General features: G+C 40.0%; 1 protein-coding gene across 2 annotated transcripts in view; it reads right to left on the reverse strand.

Annotated features, from left to right (window-relative positions):
• Positions 1-7656: 7656 nt before the first annotated feature.
• Positions 7657-20302, reverse strand: part of STAU2 (staufen double-stranded RNA binding protein 2) — a 168338-nt gene continuing 155692 nt past the window's right edge. For both annotated transcript variants that reach the window (XM_080581626.1, XM_080581624.1), the window contains 2 exons: positions 9631-9719; positions 7657-8779 (listed from right to left, as the gene is read on the reverse strand). In XM_080581626.1, coding sequence (XP_080437752.1) covers positions 8686-8779; positions 9631-9719 — 183 coding nt within the window. In that variant the 3' untranslated portion in view covers positions 7657-8685. The remainder of the gene's footprint in view (positions 8780-9630; positions 9720-20302) is intronic.

The following is a 20302-nucleotide window of genomic DNA, read 5'->3' on the forward strand; positions in this document are numbered from 1 at the left end:
TGCCCTCTTGACTTCAGATGTTATAGGTGGTTTCTGAGTTCAAGAATCCTTGAGAATGAGCCTATCTCTGTAGATATTGATTATGTCAAGGTCATGCATTGCTCAGACTTACATCAGCTGTTGCTCAGAGGAAGTTCATCATTCAAGTGCAGGACCCATGAAGAAAGGTAGTTTCCTTCTCATCAACAAGGCTTCTGCTTCCTTATGGGGAGGGTGACATACGTACACCATTTTTGATTGCTGTACTTTCCAAGTTCTTCTGCAGTCCAGACCGAATTGTAAGATGCACAGGCTGAGATTACTGTGATTTTTTGTTGTGCCAATAATGTCTTTGATTAGCAGGTAGAAAATACATTTCTACCTTCAAAGAATGCTTTGACCACCAAAATACTGAAGTCGCCAGGCTATTCTACTTCTCCTTGAAAACCATTCCACTTTGTACAGAATAATTTAATATTCATCAGATGAGAGTGCAAAAAAGTGAACATGAATAACTGCCTCATGATTAGCTTATATTGATATTTCACTACTGTATGGAAAAAACTTGGAACATTGGCCTCCTCATCCCACCCTGCAAGTATCCTAGGCGCTCGGTAATAGGAATACCTTCCTTTTCTCACTGATTTAGTGAATGCTGAATAGATCTACCCAAACTGAAGAGAACCGGATGGAGAGAGGGATGACACCCTGCTTCAGAGGAAACTACAGCCTGATGGTTCAAGGCATTCTCCAAAGAAAGTTGCATAGGAAGAAGATAAACTCCACTCTTAGCTACTGAGTAAAAAGCAGGGTTTTTTTGTTTGTTTGTTTGTGTTTTGTTGTTTGTTTTTGTTTTGTTTTCCAGTAGAAAATGCCTGAAAAGGTATTTTGCCCTTGTGAGAAGATGAGAATCCAGTGTCAGAATCCCCAAAATGTCTGGAGGAGGAAATAGCTCACCTAGTTAAGATCAGAGTGTTTCTGAACGTGCCTAGATATGGAGACTTATGTGGGTGATCTGCTTTGAACAGGTGACTGACTGCCTGTGGACTTCAAGGCCTTTTGTGTTAGAGCTCGGGTGCATAGAGATTTTTCCATACCTGGCTTGCCCCGAGGTAAGGTACCTAACCATTTGTTTGACTAGAATGTAGGTGAAACACACAGGTGTATATATATATGCATAATCTATAAATTAGAATATACTATATACTGATATAGTATAGCAAATATATTTTTATACATATATAATGTTCAAACCCATTCAAAAGAGCCCAGCACTGTCCCCTTTTCCAGATTTTGCAAAACTATTTTGTGTTTATTCTTTAACTGAAAGAGAATGTGAAGAATTGTTTGTAGAAGAAAAAGCAAACCACGATTTTTTGGGGAAGGATTTGTTAGGGACTTTTTGCTAAGTCAAAATTTAATAGAAAATAGAAAAAAAAAAAAAAAGAAATATTAGGTCCCTGTTTTCTCACAGACTTTTGCTTCATGAAAATATTTGCATAATCTTTCTGAGATATGCGTGGAAACCTTTGCATCAGCTCCTGCACAGTCCCAACATTTAAGGGTACAAACAATGCAGAGGGAAGGGCCAGAAGTCTTTTGCACTTATCTTTGGATGCCTGCAAAATCTGCAGCAAAATTTAAGGGTACCTAAGGGTGTCAAGGTCTTGCTAGCGTCCTTTCTTCTCACCAGGCCATGTGGATTCCTCTGGAACTTTTCAGCAGGCTGGTAGATCTGTCGGTATTTCAAAAGCAGTTTCAAAATGGCTCCAAAGGTGATATTGAAGATAATTATGCCCAGCTGGGATTAGATTTTCAGAAGACGTCTCAAAACCTTGCCTTTTCTGGTTCACTTTGACTAGGTCAGTGCCATTAACATTCTGGCCCTGGGTTATTTTGTCTATGAGTTAGAAGAAACATTGAAATAGTAGCAACATCTTTCTCTGTGCTGTGTTGATCATATGCAACAAATATTTCACAAAAATAAGAGGAGCATTGTTGCAAAAATCAACTGTATAGCCTTAGGCCTGGTGACTCTCCTTTTGTAAGGAACTATTTCTTTTCTGTGCTCATTTAATTGTTTACTCCTACCATCTATTGTACATGGGAAATAGAGTCTCTGCTTACCAGATACTTACCTGCGGTATTTCTAATGCATCTGCAAACAATTCCCAACTTTCTGAGTCATCCCTGGGGTTGAACTCACAATTAATAGCCCTAGTGATATGACAGTTGGGGACTTAGTAAGATTGTGTGTAATAGCTGGTCTGAGTGTAGTTACTGTGCTGCACTCTTGCTTGGTACGTCTTCCATGACAAGGAAAAGATTCTGCATCACTTTTACTTTATATTTTGTTCCAATATAAGAGAAAGTCAAGTTTCATTTGTCATAAATTGTAATTTTATGATAATATAAGGCAAGACAGTTCAGTTTAAGTTCTTCTTGACTTACCAGTACCATATTTGATCTAGCTACATGGTTTATGGGGACGAAACTGGATTAAATTTAGGCTTTGCTGAAGTCAATAGACAAACTTCAGTAGATCCTGGAGTTCAGTCTTTCAAAGAATTCAGGCCTATCTTTAGGCATGAGTAACACAATTTTTGCACCACAGACAGATATCACATTTTCATTTTGCCTACCATATTTAAATGTGTGCTCTTTGCTTAGAACTACACATAATGACCTCCTATTTTTAAGCCTAAGTAAGTGCAACAAAAACAAATCTCCATCCCAATTCAACTGCAGTGAATTGAGGTGGAGAAGTTGTAGGGGGATGACTAGAAAGGGGCCATTTTAAGGCAGGGCACTGTACTATATTGACTACATTATTACTGCCCTTGAACATTTTTAATAGGTAACAGTGGCTTATAAAAAAGAAAATATGCTGCACTTTTAAACACAAGCAAAAGTAAATAAGCAGACTTAGGTGACCTGTTTTAATGCATGAAGAAAATTCTAATATATTGTAGTGAGAGGCATAACCTGTCTTATCTGGGCAAATTTTCCCCTCATGTACTGAGTGCTGTTGGATAAAACTTCACTGGCATTTAGGCTCCCCTAGATCCTGGTTATTGTAAATAACAGTGAAGTTTGGCCCTTGAGTAAATTATATTTTCAGATTAGCAACCATTCTGTTTTGCTTTCCCCCTTCTCATAAACCAATTATTGAGGGCTATTTAATTAAGAACAGATTAGAAACATTTTCATTGTTGTTCTTTAAATTTCCTTTGTACTGGAGTGCTATGGAGTTAAAACACCAAGCACAAAAGTGCACAGCCAACCATGACTAACAGCATAAAGCAAATAACAAGCTGTATGATCAAAAATGAAAGCCAGCGCCGGTCATGTGGAATAATAGAAATCATACCACCAAAACACTTCATACGCATCTGATCTACCAACATACACACTTGCTCAGCCCATATCATGCCTCAGGAATGCAGCTGCAAACAGAAAGAAACCTGCACAAGCAGTAAATACCCAGAGGGGAAGCTGTTTCCCATACCTCATACGGATGGTACCTAACCTCTTCCGTGGGAGGTTCACCGGCTGTGGAGAGCAAAAGGCAGCAGTTACTCAGGACACACTTTTCTTTCAGCTCTTCTGGAGGTGTCCTCAGGGAGCTGCACCAACTATACCTGCCAGTCACCATTGCTCCAGGTGTAGCTGGGAACAGATAACTTCCTGCATTCTAGCAAGGAAGCTGCTGAAGAACAGGCATGGGCCATTCCCATCTGTCACGGAACAAGCCCCCCCCAAAGAGCACAGAATTATGCAATACGGTATTCAGGGCTCTGACAAGTCATCGTCTTCACCACCATTAAAAATAACCTTCCACACTCTGCTGAGTTTTCTCTGGGGTTGCAAAGGACATTCTTAACTGAGCAAAGAAAGAAAATTTTATCTGATTATGGGGTGCAACTGAGAGTGGAGAAAGCCTGAGTGTTTCAGGGAGAGGATAAAGAGATTTTACCATGTGTATTTTTTACATAGGTATTGGAACAAACAAAAAAAAACCACCACCAATTCTCTGCCTGTTAGCTGGATAACAAATCCAGCTTAAAATTTTTTCTCAACTCACTGCAGGAAGTGGGAAACTTTCTGCTGGTTTGTAGGGAATTGGAGCAAGCTAAAGAGAACAGAAGAAAAACAAGCAGCCACCTACCAACAAAATACGTGTAGTGAAGGACTGTCAGGGAGATCAAGGGCTTTGCTTACTCTTTAGGAAGGATTTGATTTCATTGTCATTTCAGGCCGAGCAGAAGGGGATTCCATATTCCCGCAGTCATCCATCTCAGCTACTCCCCTCGTGATTCTCAAACCCCGCTGTGGCTCAGCCCCTTTCCTCATGCTTGAGAGCGGGGAGATGGCAGAGGCAACAAGAACCTGCTATTCAAATACCCTTTAAAAATGCTGCTGATGAACACCAAATCTTTTAAATCCTGTAACTATAGCTTCAATCAGGTGAGATTACATGCTGGTATAACTCTCTGGTGAATTCAGTGGGGACTATAGCTGAGGGATAAATTTATCCCCACTGTAAGTGGCAGGTGAATGCTGGGATGGTTGGGGAAGAGCCCCAGAAATCTGTAGTATCCTCTTCTCCAGCTCTGCGGGCCTGCTGCTGCTGTGTTTCACATTTGTTGGAGGCAGCACATCTGTCCTTTTGGAAGTCAGTGCCGCATGTGTCAAACCGAGAACAGAAACTTCCAGAGTGTGTCGATTTGTTGACAGGCCAGTGTGCAACTGGAGATGATAACTCAGATATAAAAATAACCATCTGAATTCTCGTCCTTCGAGTCGTATCAGATACACTCATTCTGCGATGAGGCTTTTCCTGTGCAAGTCCTTAAGTCACTGATCTCCAGAAGGTGTTGAAAAGATTTTCTGAGAGGATACCTAAGGGTCCTATTTTCTCTTAAGCGTAATTCCTCCCGATTAATGAGGGTTGTAGGTCCAGGACTGATGACAATTTGGGTTCTGAGTGCTTAAAGAAGAATCGAGCACAGCACTCACCACAGTGCCCTCTGTAGTCTGCTGGATAGGCATTGTTTCCAGCCTTGTTCCTGAGCACCAGTGTGCACCTCAGCTCCACATCTGTAAAATATGGCACTTGCTCATCTTTGAAAGTGCCTTGGGATCCAGGATGGGAGATGTGGGATGCACACTAAACAGGGAAGTAAACTGCTCTTGGTTCTTTGCAAACAGAAGATTGACCAAGTCTCTACCTCAAATAAAACAAAAATAAATAAATAGAAATGATTAACTGCTGTCAGAAAACCCAACTCAACCCGTTTAGAGCTAATAATAGCATTTGAAACATATTGATCCTTTTCCAGTGTTCATCGGTAGCTAATTATTAAACAAAGCTAAATAGAAACATTGTTTTGTTCTACGTGCCAACTCTTATCTGAATTTGGGAAGCAAAATCAGAAAAAAAAAAAGGGCTGCTGATTGAAAAAAAAAGAAACAACTGTTTTTAAAATCACTGGACGTAAGTTCTCCCTGGGAGCTTTCAGATGCTGCCAGCTCAGGAACTAAGAAGAACAGCTGTGAACCAACAGGATCGGAGATGAGCCATCGGCTGCAGCAGCACCTCTGGTACCAGAATCTTCCTTGGGCTCTCGGGAGGTTGCTAGCGATAATGCCAAACTACATCGAAAGTGCATTTATGTACAAGCATGTGTGAACAGTGCAGGGTTTTCACAAAGAAACTCCTTGTGCGTGATATGCAGGTAGATGAGATGAAGCCTCTGCCCCGAGACAGGAGCCTCGGAGCGCATTAAGCACTGAAATGCCATAATGGAGATCAGGTGCGGTGTCTGATGAGCTCCATACTACGGTCTCTGTGCTCCCCTCTGTATCTGCAGGGAGCAGGAACTCTTTCTTCAGATTTATGTCAGGAAAAGCTCTGTCTTAGCCTTCACCGGATCCTCTTTGGTGAGGCTTTTAACCTGTGGCTTGGGAGGTGCTTTAAAACTGCCATCTGTGTGTGCTTTTCTTCAGGCTGCACAAAACCGCCTGACTTGCGATTACGACAACCATTAGTCAGTCCCGCATTTGGAGAGCAGTTAGAAATCCTGCTACTATATGGCCCCCCGATGTTTCTATAGTTTCAGAAAAAGAACAAGCACCACCACCTCCCTCCCTACCCAGTCACTTGCTTTGTTTTTTGCCAGAGTGAGGATCAGACATGACTTTGGCCAGCAAGAGGACCCGAGATGATGACGGTTTCTTAGAGATGACCTTTCTTTAGTGTTGTCTCAAACAGAGGGGTCTGAATGAGCCACCTTGAGCCTAGACAGCCAGGTGCCTGCATTTGTTTGCAATCTGCTCTTTCAGAGCGAGGTGAGCTCTGCCACACCCGCTGGAGCGAGCCCCGCGCTCAGGGCAGAGGCCGTCTGCCATGAATACAACCAAGCAATAACCTGAAGATTACTGGACGCTTTTTTGCGGCTGTGCCTGGGGAATGGCACCAGGTCGGTGGGGTCAGAGGCAGGTGAGCACTGTGAAGCTATTGCTGACTCCTGTGCTGGAAATGACACAGGCTTTGCCGTTCCTGCTGCTGTTGAACACGGGAAGCTTTCTTCTGCTGTGACTGAGGATCAGTGGGTGAGAAAGCATCAAGCTGTATCTTCAGCTTCCAACCAAACCAGTACAAAGTACGTTTGCCAAAGGGTTTCTCTGTGGTGACTGCACTGGGAACACACTACAGAGGTGCTGTTAGTGCCAAGGACACCACATTGCCAGTCTTCTTGCCACATTCTCCCCAGCAAGCTCACCCTCTTGCCCTGAGGACAGGGTCTTCACGGAACCTGTTTGTCCTTTCTTTTGCTCTTGTTCCCCATGGAAGGAGGCACAGACTGAGCCTGCTTCTGAACTAAGCTGGCTGCCAAAATGAAGCAACAGAAGAATTTCCCCTCTTGTTGCCATTTGGGCAGGTAATGTATCCCTGAGAAAGACAGTGTGCAAGAGCTAAGTATTTCTGTATTCTGCTACCTTAATAACTTGAGGCTGCCAGGTGCCAAATGCCTCTGGAAACCTTCCAGTTCCGTGGGAACTGACAGGCTCAGCTTGTTCCCGACTCCTTTGCATGCCACGGAGTCAGACCCTAGAAAAACTGCAGACTCTTAGCACAAAGGCTCCTCATCTGTTGCGGGGAGAGTGAATCATACCCCTGAGAAACATGAAGTAGAAAGAACTCCACATTTTTAGTGACTACTGACTCTGTAAGAGCATGATACACATTACTCTGAACGCCTGTCCCAGAGGTGAATCAATGGCACTGTACCTTGCACCATTTCCTTACAGTCCTGCGTGAGTCACTTGGGTTTTGAGCCCTGGTTTACACACTTCTGAAATCTCGTGCAACATCGTCACGGCTGTTATGCAGTGATGCTTTATGTGTTTATTACAAGAGGTTTACAAGAGGTATCGATCTATTTTGGATAAATAGATGATTGAAATGCCATGTTGACCGATCTAACAGGGTAAATTTGTAGAAGGTGGTGGCACGGGGAAAGGAAGGTTGAACGCATGCTTTGGCGTGGTAGCTAGTTGTTCATTAGTTTTTAATTGTTTTTTTGTGTGTTTTTTTTCTTTCTTTTGTTTTGTTTTTAACTCATTCTTTTAGCTGCCTACATGTGAACGATAAAGAAAGAGACGACACTGTCATTGTACACATGAACTGATGTGGTTTTACTGCATTTGGCCACATACTTCAATGAAATACGCTGGTACAGAGTGCAGCCACAGGTCTTATCTCTGCTGCTACTCCTTTCACAAAAGAACGACCTTTATATCAACTCTTTTCCTTCCTTGGCTTGATAATGTTGCAATCGTACCTTTTGCCGTTGGTCAGAATGCAGAGATTAAAAACACTCAGTTGATGCAAACGGTGGGTTGATACAACACACAGAATGGGGTGTAGATGTGCTTCACACAACAGAGAGCAGAATCGAAGGGGAACATGTCGCTTGGAGGCAAGACGCCTCTTTAATTGATTATGGCAAGGAAAATCAAATACCATATCTGCTTTTTCCTGGAGTATATCGAGACTGATCATAACTAACATCGCTTCATGTTAAGCAAATACTTGTCATGATTTCAACTTCTGTTTGCATACAACTCTGAGTAGTGCATCTTAAAGTCATACATATTCATATAGAATGAAGAATGCATAATGTCTGCATAAAAAGATAAGCTGTATGACCATATATGAAGACAACAACTACAATTCTCACAGCACTGTCATTGGTTAATTTTAAAATATTCAAGCATTATTTAAAAAACAGTAAGCTGAACTTAAAACTACACTACGAAAAATTGTATAACTGAACCAATGCTGACTTCTTTTCCTCAGTATTAATCAATTTTACAGTTTTTTTGTTTTTTTTTTTTTAACCTAACACTTTTGTTAATTAGTTGTCATTTTAACCTCCAGTAACATGATCAGATTTCTTCTGCCTCTGGGCAATTGAGTTATGCTCTGATCTTGAGTTCTAAGGGAAATGTTCAATTTTATTTTTTTTCCACAGTTGAATAAACAGTACCATGTATACTATCTCTTGTGTTAGAATAGTGTTGTCTTCACATAAGACTCAAATAATGGTATTAGTCATTCATTTCCTTGTACACATACACCCTATTGCGTGTTGACAGGTTTATAAGGATGCAGTGGCAGCCGTGGGTGCTGGGAAGCTCCTAGACGACAGCCTTTGAATCCTTGCAGTCCTGAGCAATGGTGCCTGAGTTAGTCTGTTTATTGTCTGCTTTCTCTCCCAGATGCTTGACTTGTCTGAAAGATTAATACATTAACAAGAGTGGTAAGGTCCAGGGTTGCACATCTTTAAGACATGTTTATTAGCAGATGGCACATGAGATTCAGAGGTCACTGTGGAAGGTAACATTTTAAAGTGAAACAACAATATTTATGTTCAAATACTATGCTGATGAGATCATATGGAAAAATGTTTCTGATTAAATTAGTTTATAAATAGCCACGATATATCTATCAAAGACTCCAAATGCCACTTATAGTCTTCTTCCTCCTATTCTATTACTCCCTAATTTATTTACTAATACTAGACTTTCTCTTTATGTAAACAGACTAACAGCTGGAAAACAACTTCTATACTGGACAGACAATCCCACTTTCCTGAATAATTGAAAATCCAGTGTGAAACCCGGGTCTATTGTCTACTACTTAAAGCTAATATTCCATATAAGACTTTTTAAGACCTGAAAGGATTTTTAACTTACTTTTAAATTCTCTAGGGTAAAATTCACCTTGCAGACATAAGGACTTACTGGCAGATAACTATCCTATTTACAGGCAACATCATGTGCTACAACATTTTGACAAAAATCATCTTACGCTACTTAAAAAGAATCCATACAATAAACAGAAAATCATTTTCCTTAGGATTTCTATAGGAAGATTGACTGTCTCATAGTTCATTAGCAAATATTATCAGTAACGCTGAACCTGAAATCCTGTGTATCCTCTCAAACTGTCAAAAACTGTATGCAAATTCCAAAGGAAATTTTTTTGCACAGGTTTAAAAGGGCAGCTAAGCTCTTAATTAACATTTCTTATCTCAAATGCCACACGGGCATTAAAATGCAGAGGATTTAAATGGTACTTACTTTTCAAGTGATCCATTTTCAACTTTCATAGCCCCTTCCACTGGATCCAGTCCTTGTTCTGAAAACTGTTTCAAGGCACTTAATGCTGCCTAAAGAAAAAATGAATTGTTAAAGAAAACACTAACACAACTGTATTAAAACCAAATGGAAGAAGGTGTGTATTTTGTGGTATTTTGCATCCAAATCTTTCCCTGTACATAGAAGCCATTTAGACTACAGAGCTAATAAAGAGGGTACAGAACAGTGCCATGACAAACATGATAAACATGAAAAACATGATAAACATGATAAACTATGTTTGTGCATAGATCTGGGGACACCTTCTTCCTGGGTACATGAGTGACTTCCATTTGTGTTAATGAAAGCTGCATTACCTACATGAATAACACGATATACTTTTAGGATTCTTGCCTTTGTGCCCTGTAAAGTCTCTCCAGCTTCCCCATGTGCTTTCCTAGAGCTTACACTTCCCGGAGCTCCTATGATGTTTGCAGATGATTGCAGAAGGTGTGGGCAACAGGGCTGCAGGGATCAAGACTGGATCTTGAACAATACAGAAGACTGATGTCTTATATATAGGCCATTGGACTGTACTAAGCAAGGTGAACCAATATGGATTGATTATGAAGCACTAACAAAAGAAGAATGATCGATTTTTAGCTCACATTTTACTGCATGATTGCATATTTTATTTACCAGCTTCTCAACTTCATGAGTCCTGCTTTAGTTCTGCAAAGCACATTGTTCCTCTTTCCCCTAACTGCTTTGGCAACAGACAAACGATTTTTTGGTAATGAATTTAGCAAAGGTTGGTTATGAAACTGTCAGACACCTTGTGCCTCACTTTGAAAACACAGCCAGCACAATAAAACAATTGAAGTCCGTTCTGTCTTGAAGGTGAAAGGCAAAGCAGAGTTGAAAACCAGATTTTTCTATTTAACCACTCCCACCTAATTTTCATGTATCAATCACAGGGAAAAAGAAAAAATAGACACTGCCACCCAAGGTAACAACACAAACACTGGAACTGACTGCAGGCCATGTGGCGTTGTTGTTCACAGTGAGGCCAGCAATTGCTGTTTAGAAAATTGGAAGTTGTTCTCTTTTTCATTGTTGGGATAGAAAGAATCTGTCTCTATCTTCTTTTCCCATTCCTTTTGGGCAGCAGGGGCTCTGTCCGAAACAGGAGCTGCCATTGTAATGAAGCACTAGATTTGCTCTCATACTAATTCTTTGCCTGGATTCTCTCAACAGCTCCTTCCCTTGAAAGGTATGTTTATACAACTTAAATATTATTAGACAATGTGTATTTTGGCAAGATGAATAACAGTGCAAAAATTGCCAGGCTGCCCTAAACTAAAAGACCATGCATCCCGGATTTGTCTATAGTACTGACTAGCTGCTAAAGCTACAGAAGGCTGCATGAGGTACTCCCACCCATAATATGTGAAGGTGGAATCCTTCTGGTCTGCAAGGTTTTATGTTTTTTGTTCTAGTAAACAAATGAAAAGTTAAACATTTCTTAAACTGTCTTGCCAAACATCAGATTATTGCTGTTACTTACTCGTCCACTCGTCTTTTGCCATGTGTTCTGGGCTCCCTGAATCTGACAGCCACCCTGCACTCTACTGGCTCATTCCCATCCTTTCACATAATTATTCCCTTCATTTTAAAATCTCTGCTGCCCACATCTTACTTTTTATTACTTTTCCATGCCATTGCTTGTCCCATAGGGGCTGAGCATCAGCCCTTCACCTCAGACACAACTTCTCCCACTAAAGTATCTATCAGTTTTATCACCCTTCAGGTTCCTCAATGAATGAATTCTTCCTTTCCTCATTTTTTTCTGTTTTTCTTGACATTTTGATATATTTCCATTTTCTTGTAAGACATCTCTTTCTCTACCACCTCACAGTGTCTGTTGCAGTTTCAGACTTGTATTCTCAGCTCCTATAGGCTCTGATCACCATCTGCCTTTCCATTCTTGATCTTGACTGAACAGCAAAATCACTAGGTTTGCTCTAGCCAAACAATTTCTCCCAGTGGCAACAAGGTTTTTCATCTACTCTCAACTTCTCTGTTTGTTCCAGTAACCCAACACCCTTCTTTATCCTGATTTCTCCCTTCTGCTCCTCTTCTTGGGATTCTTCTCATCACAGTGCAAGCACTACTCAGAAAGTGAGGACGGGGGGATTTGGGCTCCTGTGCTTCCTTGCACAGGACCGCTTCTGTGGTGTACTTCAGTTGATCATGGGCTAGCAACGGTCTGCACCAAACAAACCAAGGAGTAAGGACTGGCACACAAGAATCTCCTTTCTTCTCATATTCATGTTTCCTGATCAACATTAGCAAAACAATCAGTCTCATTTATTCTTATGTATGGTGTAGCCCAGAAGGCATTCCTAGGTAGCACTGTAAAGAGAGAAGGAAGCCAAGACATCTGCTCCTCCTACACAGCATTATTGCTACCTCATCTCTTTTTCAAACCCACCTTGTTTACATTTTTAAATACCCATTCTTAGCTTCCTGGTCTGATGTGTGAATTGTAAACTCGTGGAAGAACTGTTTGTTCAGGTTGTTTGTTTGTATAGTGGCTTAGATGGAGAGCCCCTGCTCATAGTAATAAGTAGTGTCACGATTTGAGATTAGATCACAGGGTGAGCGTGTGAAATACAGAACAGACTGATGTTGATCAGTGGTCACTGAAATCCACAAATCATCAAGAGATTAATTGGACCAACACAATCCTCCTTTCTAGAATTGCTTCGAATAAGCACATTTGTTACTCGCTTCTGCTTTACTCATAGAACGAGCTATTGCAAGGTAATCACATAAATTACAGAGCAGCCTTCATGGTTGCTTTCCAGAAAAAATGCTTTGGAACATCCTGGAGGAACATGAGCCGATGTCTCAACAGAAACAGATCATGAGGGCATCTCTTTTCCTCCCCCATCAAGAAGGGAAGTGCTGAAATACAAAATAATGAACTCCTTTGCCTGTAAGCATGGATTTTTACTATACAGGTGTCAAGGATGTAAATATGGAACACTTAGAGGAAATATATAAAATGAAGGTAAGATTCAAGGTGTTGTCTTAATAAGACAACAAGCATTTTTAATAACAACACAACGTACAAATCCTAACGCTTGTAATCTGTGTAGCCTCGTTTCTCCATCTCACCCTTTTTCAAACCATGTCCTTCCCAAGCTCAAATGTTATCTAAAAGATAAGATCTCAGATATATTTCAGAAACCGGATTTTAAAAGGGGCAAGTAGCAGGAAAGCAGTCCTGCACCTGTATCCCTGAACTTCCAAGTGGAAGTGTCAGGGTGTTTGTGTGAGCTATGCTGAAGAACCAGCCCTCTACATTGTCCTTCATTGCTGGGTTTCTCACCTTTGCTGCTCTGGAAGCTGATGATCTCTTCGAAAGCTCTGGCTTCTCACTGCTGAGTCCCCACTCTCTATCTTCTGCCTCAGTCACATATCTTTCCCAAGCCACCCCAGTGTCCCTGGTCTTCCCTTCCTTAATATCTGCTCCAGAGTTATGACTTCTTTCACAGCAGAGGAAAAAAACACTCTACTTCTCCACAAACCTCCCTCTACCTAGGCCCCTTCTTTTTCCTGCTCCTAAAAGCTCTCCCATGCAGGAGCTCCAGCTGATCTCAGCTTCCAGAGCTAAGCTGCCCTTCCTCAAGCCCTCTCAGCCTCCTACAACTTACAGCCCCTCGTTATCTTCCAGTTTCCTAATGTATTCCAGGTTTACATGAGATTTGATTTCTTTTGCATGGAAAAATGTCTCTCTCCCCATAGGTCACCTGTGGGGGAATCCTAACTACTTATATCCTGACTTTTGCAACATTTGTATTTTGGGAAAATTCCTTTCCTTTAAAATGTCCATTAGTGTGAGGTGACTGAAGGGCAGTAGAGGAATGATAGAATGGGCCTTACAATCTCATTAAAATTCCCACTTCCCTTTGTCCCAGTTCTCCCATAGCTCACTTACATTTGGGAGGATCAGCAATGCTGAGAGAAGCTGGTAATTAAACAATACTTTGGACCTTAATAGATGTCCTTAATGGTTCTCCTTGCCCTGTCGTACCCCTAGACAGACATGAAGATGCTGGATTCAGGAAGGAAGCTGGTAGCAGGGAGGCTGTGACCTGAATAATCAGCAGAGTGACACAGAGCCCAAGTAATCTGCAGCGAAGAAGAGTTACAAGCAGACTCTGGGCTAATTTAATCCATGATTCAATTCTATTAGTCCCAACAGATTTACACCACTTGGCTTAAACATAACTTGTGAATGGCAGATAACTTAGGTTAAATGAAAAGGAAAGAAAAGAATGGAACATTTGACAGTGAATCTGGTGAACGATTTCCTCTTTTAAAGGCTCAACACTTCCTTCCATTGATATTTTTCTTACAATAGAGCATCTGCAGAGATACAGAGAAATTTTTCTCTCCCCCAGAAGATTTTACAACTGTTTTGTGAGAGAAGCCCCATAGGTTACAGAACAGATGTCCTTACACATTTCTTGTATCACTTGTTTTCTGTGTAGCTACAACAGTGCCAAAAATACGATGCCAACAGGATGCACTGCACTGCTAGCTGTTTGTCTTGGCTGCCATTTCCACTATTAGTGTGTGTGTGTGTGTGTATCAGGATGGAGATGGATGTTTCCAGTCATTTTTTAGCTTTCCTCAAGTCAATTGGCAATTAGTAAATAGCACTGAAACTTGTGAATATTCTTCCTGTTTTTCACCCTGGGGATTAAGTGTCTTGTAATGACAATCTAGTAACATTAGATCATACTTTTAGCAAGAATTGCAGACAGGCACTATACTACTCCATGTGCATTTAAGCCCACATCCTCATGATAAATTTTCCATGTTTGTTTTAGTATGTGGCTTGTGTTTTTCCTCTTAAATCTATATTGTATTTCACATTATTCTATGAAACTGAAAATTGTAAGAGTTTGTTGTTCTCTGTGGCCCTTCCAGTTGACTTTACCAAGGAGGTCTGAGACAATCATAATAAATACTCTGCTTAGTACTGTTAATTTACTGGTGAGATGTCTCCTAACCTCAGTTTTCTAAAAGCATGAAAAAAAATATTCAGCTTGGCCTTCATCAGTGTTTTCTGAAGACGTAAAATTAGAGGCAGAAACAGTTATCGTGCAACATTGAATGAAGTCAGGGTCCAGAGTGGATAATGAAGGACAAGATTTTATTGTATTTAGTAGCTGGGTCTGAGTTCAAGGTTGAATCTGCAAATGACTCAGTGTGATCATAATGCCTGTAGCCACATGACATATATGAACAAATCTCAGGCTGCACTGAAAGCTGTGGCAAAAATGATAGACAGATAAATCCCTAGTCCTTGATTTCACTTGCAAGCCAAAAGCCTAGAAAAGAGCAGAGTTGGTGTATGAACTAATCTCCCAACAGTTATATTTACAAACACTCAGTATTCATCTGCTTTCTACGCTAAGGGAAAAGATGCCCCCCAAAGCAAGGAGGCTCTTCCCTGCTTCCTGACTTTTGAGGCCTCAAAAGACAATATCATCTGCGCAATAACACTGCAGCAATGCTGCCTGCATCAGTAATGAGATGCACTTCATGACTTTTTAATATGAGGCTTTAAATTTCACATTTAAAGGCTATTGAAAAAAAAAAATCAACAACAACATCACAGCTGTTGAGGTGAGTTTGAGGACTTAGTGTCCCAAAGCAAAGCAACTATTTAAATTTGTATGTATTTAAAATTATTGTTCTTGGTGATTGTTTTTGCTTTCTCTTGGTGAAGATATTTTTGACCACGCCTCTACTTTGCTTTAACTTGCCCACACCCAAAATTGCATGCACACACAAATGCACAAAGGGTAGATATATTTACACGTGTAGACCTAGATACATACACACAAAGTAGCTAAGATTTGACTCCTCCACACCTACGTTAAATCCTCCTTGACTTACCAGGTTGGCAACATACAAGCTAGCCAGAAATTAGCTGACAGGTATTGCAAACAAATTCTTTTTCCCAACAGCTTCTGCTGTAAATGAATTCACTACACTGCATGCAATTACTTTTGTTAGGAGTTCTTGCCACTTTCCTCACAATGTGCTGTTCTCCCCAGATGATTAGATTTCATGTGAACCAATGTTAACATCTGTTTAAAAATTAAATTCAGAAAGGCTTTTCACATCGTACAATGTAAACCTTAATTAAATGACTTTAAGCCCTTTCCTCACACATTTTATGATATGCATGAAAAATGGAAGGTTATAATCTGATTAGCTCATGTAGTTTACATGGAAGTAGCGTTTTCCAAACTGATTAATCTCTGCACAAAGGAACAGTCACCTGATAGGCACTAGAATTAAGGCTACTGATTGCACCTGTCAAAAGAAGGAGGTTGGAGGATAGAAGGAGCCCAGTATCTTCAAACGAAGAATGATGATTCACGGATGTAGCTTAGAACAAGTCCCACGCAGTAGTTAATACTACCCCCAGGCTACTCATGCAGCCAGCACTTAAATGACACGCAATCCACATAGAGCCTGACCTTGCCAGCTTTCTGGGGGGTAATCCTAACGTAAGGATTAACTGTTCTTGAACATATTTTCCGACATATTAAGCAGAGTTTCTATCAAAAACAGCCTGCATGTTACCTTCTTTCAGCTAGTTTTATCAGACACGTATATTCACAGTTCAAATTCCTCCATGCCTCTCAAAATTCCAAGTGGATGGAGTGAAAGGAATTCAACATGGAACTTGATTTCTGTAGATCTTCATCTTCAAAAATCTACTTAAGTAAAGGGGATGGTTGAATTAACAGTAGAGAGAATCAGGCACTTGTTTATTTCAGCATGTGAACTACCACGCTAGAAAACCACCAGCCTTTCTTGGGACAATACAATAATTCCAGAAGTAATGAATAGCAAAACATTACATTAAAACCCAAGAAACAGCTGCATGATCATCTGAGCTGAGACAGTTCCATTGCTTTAATGGTGATTCAAGAGTTTCTAGCCATGAGGAGAGAAAAACATACTGAAAAGCACCTAACTTTTAAAATAATGAAAAGGTATGCTTTTTTATGAAGAGTACCTGATTAAATAAAACTGAATATGAAACTTAACACTGGCGTAGGACAATCTGGGGCAGAGAGGCTAGTCTATTTGCCAAGTTTAGGTTTCATACTTACTTCCAGATAGGCATAAGAAATGAAGGGATAGCTAAAAGATCCACAAGGAACTCAGAGAAGAAATGTTCTTAAATCTTTGTTTTCTCAGACTCTTTCTTCCTCAAGTGTTCTCAGCTGTGAGGATCAACATTTTCAAGTGCTAAAAAAATGCTAACTTTGCATTTACAGTCTATGGTGGAAACCATCACTTCTTTCTGAACATCTCAGAAGAGTTTTCAGGTTCAATGCCAGCATCTACTGAGGTCTGTCTACATCCTCTAACAGTGAAGCGAGGTGTGAAAGTTCAGCCCAATTATCAACAATTAAAATAAGTCCTGATCAAGCATCTTTTGTCAGATCATTTCAGTACCTCTTCAGTCTTTACTGGATCTGATTGAAAAGTCTGGAAGTTCTTCTAAAGTGAATTTATTTCTCAATTCAAAACATTTTTTTTTCTTCAGTTGTTACAATTGAAAGAATAAAGATGGAAAGAACAATGCATCATCACAATTTACTAATCAGAATGGGGAAAACAATTTAAAATTTAATTTCCAAGCATTTAGACTTTCACCAGACAGCAATTAATATTCAAATCAATCTTGCTTCTAATTTTGTATCTTCATTCAGAAGCTATTTAAACACTAACTTTCAGAAGGAGGTAGAAACCTAGGTAATATAGGTGCTTTCGATAATTAGAGACTTCCAAATGAGAGCATTTAGATGGCTAATTAGTGGATGGGTAAGTAGGGGTAAATCATAGAATTTAGACAACACTCAAAAATGGCTGAGAAGCTGCAGACAAAAATTACAGGAGATTTTAAGGAACATGGCTTTAAACCTAAAACTGAAAACAGCAGAATGTATATCCTCAGGCAAAATGCTGCACCAGCAGGGAAGAAAGGCCATGAATCACTGTCTCTTTCATCACTGATGGCTGGAAAATATCCTTGTCAGCTGCGTTCTCAGAACAATTTAGTTTATTTAATTATTTATTTATAGGCATTTCTACACATTGCTGTGTAGATTTGCAAGTCCACTGTCATTAACCCTGTGTGTATTGCGGGAGAAATTGAGCTCCTGATTTAAAATAAGTGGATGGGGGTTCTTGGCAGTGTAAGATTTCTGGGTGACTTTGAAAATGCATTGGAACAGACAATCCCCTTCGTCTGTGTGACTGCCACAGTTCCATCCAGTTTTGAACATCGCTACCACAGCTTTCTCAACATAGCTAGCAGTACATAAACGGGGTAAAGACCCCACCATTCCCCACTAGGGAATGGGCCCTGACCCATATTAGTAGTGTAAATGTAGCCAGAACTTGTTTTAACAAAATGGATGAGTTCTAAACTGAGTTGCATTTTAACAAGATATAAGCATTTACTCTGTTATCTAAGCAGTTTTCTTAGGCAACTGCTGATTTAAAGTCATTTAAAAAAATGGGTGTTAAAAGATTGCTATAAATTTTCAGAGAAGATCCACAGCAGAATTGGTATACAACAAAGTAACGCAAAAATTGGTATAGAAGATCCACAGTTAAATTAGTGTACAACAAAGTTCAAACTATCGAGTGTTACCCAATGCTTATTTCAACATGGTTATATTTCCACATAAAGTAAACTGAACTTGTAAAACACACTCACTAGTGTTTAAATGCTTTTCATCTCTACTTGCAAGTGTCTTCTTCTTCATGAAACAATATGGCACAAAGGACCAGGGGTGTTTTTATTATTCCTGTTTTTAAAGATAAGGAAACTAAAGTAAAGGGAGGGTGCATGAGTACAAAAATGTATGGCCCAAGGTCAGGCAAGAAAATAAGAATCACTTTTACTAATCTACATGCATTTTATCATAGCCCAAGACAGACAGAGGGAGATCCTGGAAAAAAGAAAAAAAAAAAAAAGTAATGATAGAAAATAAAACCACAGGCCTCATTGTAGCCAGGACTTTCATTCAAATAACTGATTCCTTTCACTACCATCCAGCAAGGTATAATCTTCCCATTAATGTTAAACACTTTTCACAATCTAGCAGAGAAAAAAACTCACTTTAAAGAGAAGCAGGCAGGTGAGAGCCTCTAACAAATTCATTTGTTTCCTTAAATGTCTTAGAGAATATAGTGTTTTTTTCCCCAATGTTTTACTGTATACAAACATATATATTATTTATTACTTAAACATTTGACACATTATTATCTCTAAAGACAGTAGATTTAGTTTAGACATGGGAGCGATTTCCTAAATATCAGATTCCTTGGTTTTAGCAATTTTAAAATGAAAGAATGTTTGTTCTTTCACACCAAGCCCATTACCTTCGATTATAAGCGTGTGTCAGTCTAAACATGACTAGAAACCTGAGTTTGAAGACAAAAGCAACAGATTACACTTAATGCAAGGGGCTGCCCATTGGCTCATTCAAGCAGCACATTACAGCTTGAACAATGGGGAGTTTAGGGCTGTGGATTCTTACATTACTGCATCTCTAACGAAGCCCACATACTAAATTGCATGCTATCTCTGCTTCTGTGTAACTCTACTCCTGCAGCCTGCGTACAGGCATTCAGAGAAGGACACTTCCACCCTGAAAACACTAGGGACCAATCCCCCTCTTCATTCTCCAAGTCTCATTTTACAAGTGTGCATGTATGTCCAACAAAGTACCAAATCTAGACTGACAGCTAAAAGTGTTATATTTAGGGTATATGGCATGTAATCAGAAATTTGAGTGTTTCCAAAAGACAAAAGTTTTTTTTGATTCTGATCTCAGTGTATTTTTATACTGCTTTAGCTGGTATTTTTCTCCTAATTGAAGATGATCAGAGTCAGGCCCATTCAGCTACAGGCTGAAAATCTCATCTGAAGCAGTTCATAACGTAATTTTGTCCTTGCTAACTGTCGATGGCTTGTCCTCATCCCATTTTAACCTACAACCATCAGCTCCTTTAATGGAAGTGTCTATAAAGATCTTCTCTAAAATATGCTTTTCCAGCACACTTAATGTCTTTTAATGTCTTTCCAATTAAATCCAGATGTGAAAAGCTTAAGGAACAGTTCTCAGGACTGAAAAAGATGACATAAATCTTGCAGCTGACAGAGATCCCACTGAGCTCAGTTGGGGAAACTCACAGAGGACTTCTTGTGGGCCAGAAAAGCTGCTGGGTATAAAGACAGATGTGTATACTCCTATTAAAAAATTTTAAATAAAAACTGACTCCTACAATGAGGTATCCACAATTATCAGGGACATTACTAACTCAATCCCTCAATGTGCTGAGCACATCCTGTGTGGCACAGATTTCCCTCATCTTTTTGGGAAGTTTATCAGAGTTGAAGGGGGTCACATCTGTTAGGGAAAGAGCACCTCACCTTTCAGGATTGCAGCTCTTAAACCAGTGGAGGGGCTGATTCTGGAAAATGCTGTCTGTCTTCATCTCATACTGCTATCAGCCAGGAGATAATGTGCTCAGCAAAGTGAAACTCTGAATTTCT

The sequence above is a fragment of the Anser brachyrhynchus genome, assembly GCF_964034855.1.
Source record: "Anser brachyrhynchus genome assembly, chromosome: 2".
Lineage (NCBI taxonomy): Eukaryota > Metazoa > Chordata > Aves > Anseriformes > Anatidae > Anser > Anser brachyrhynchus.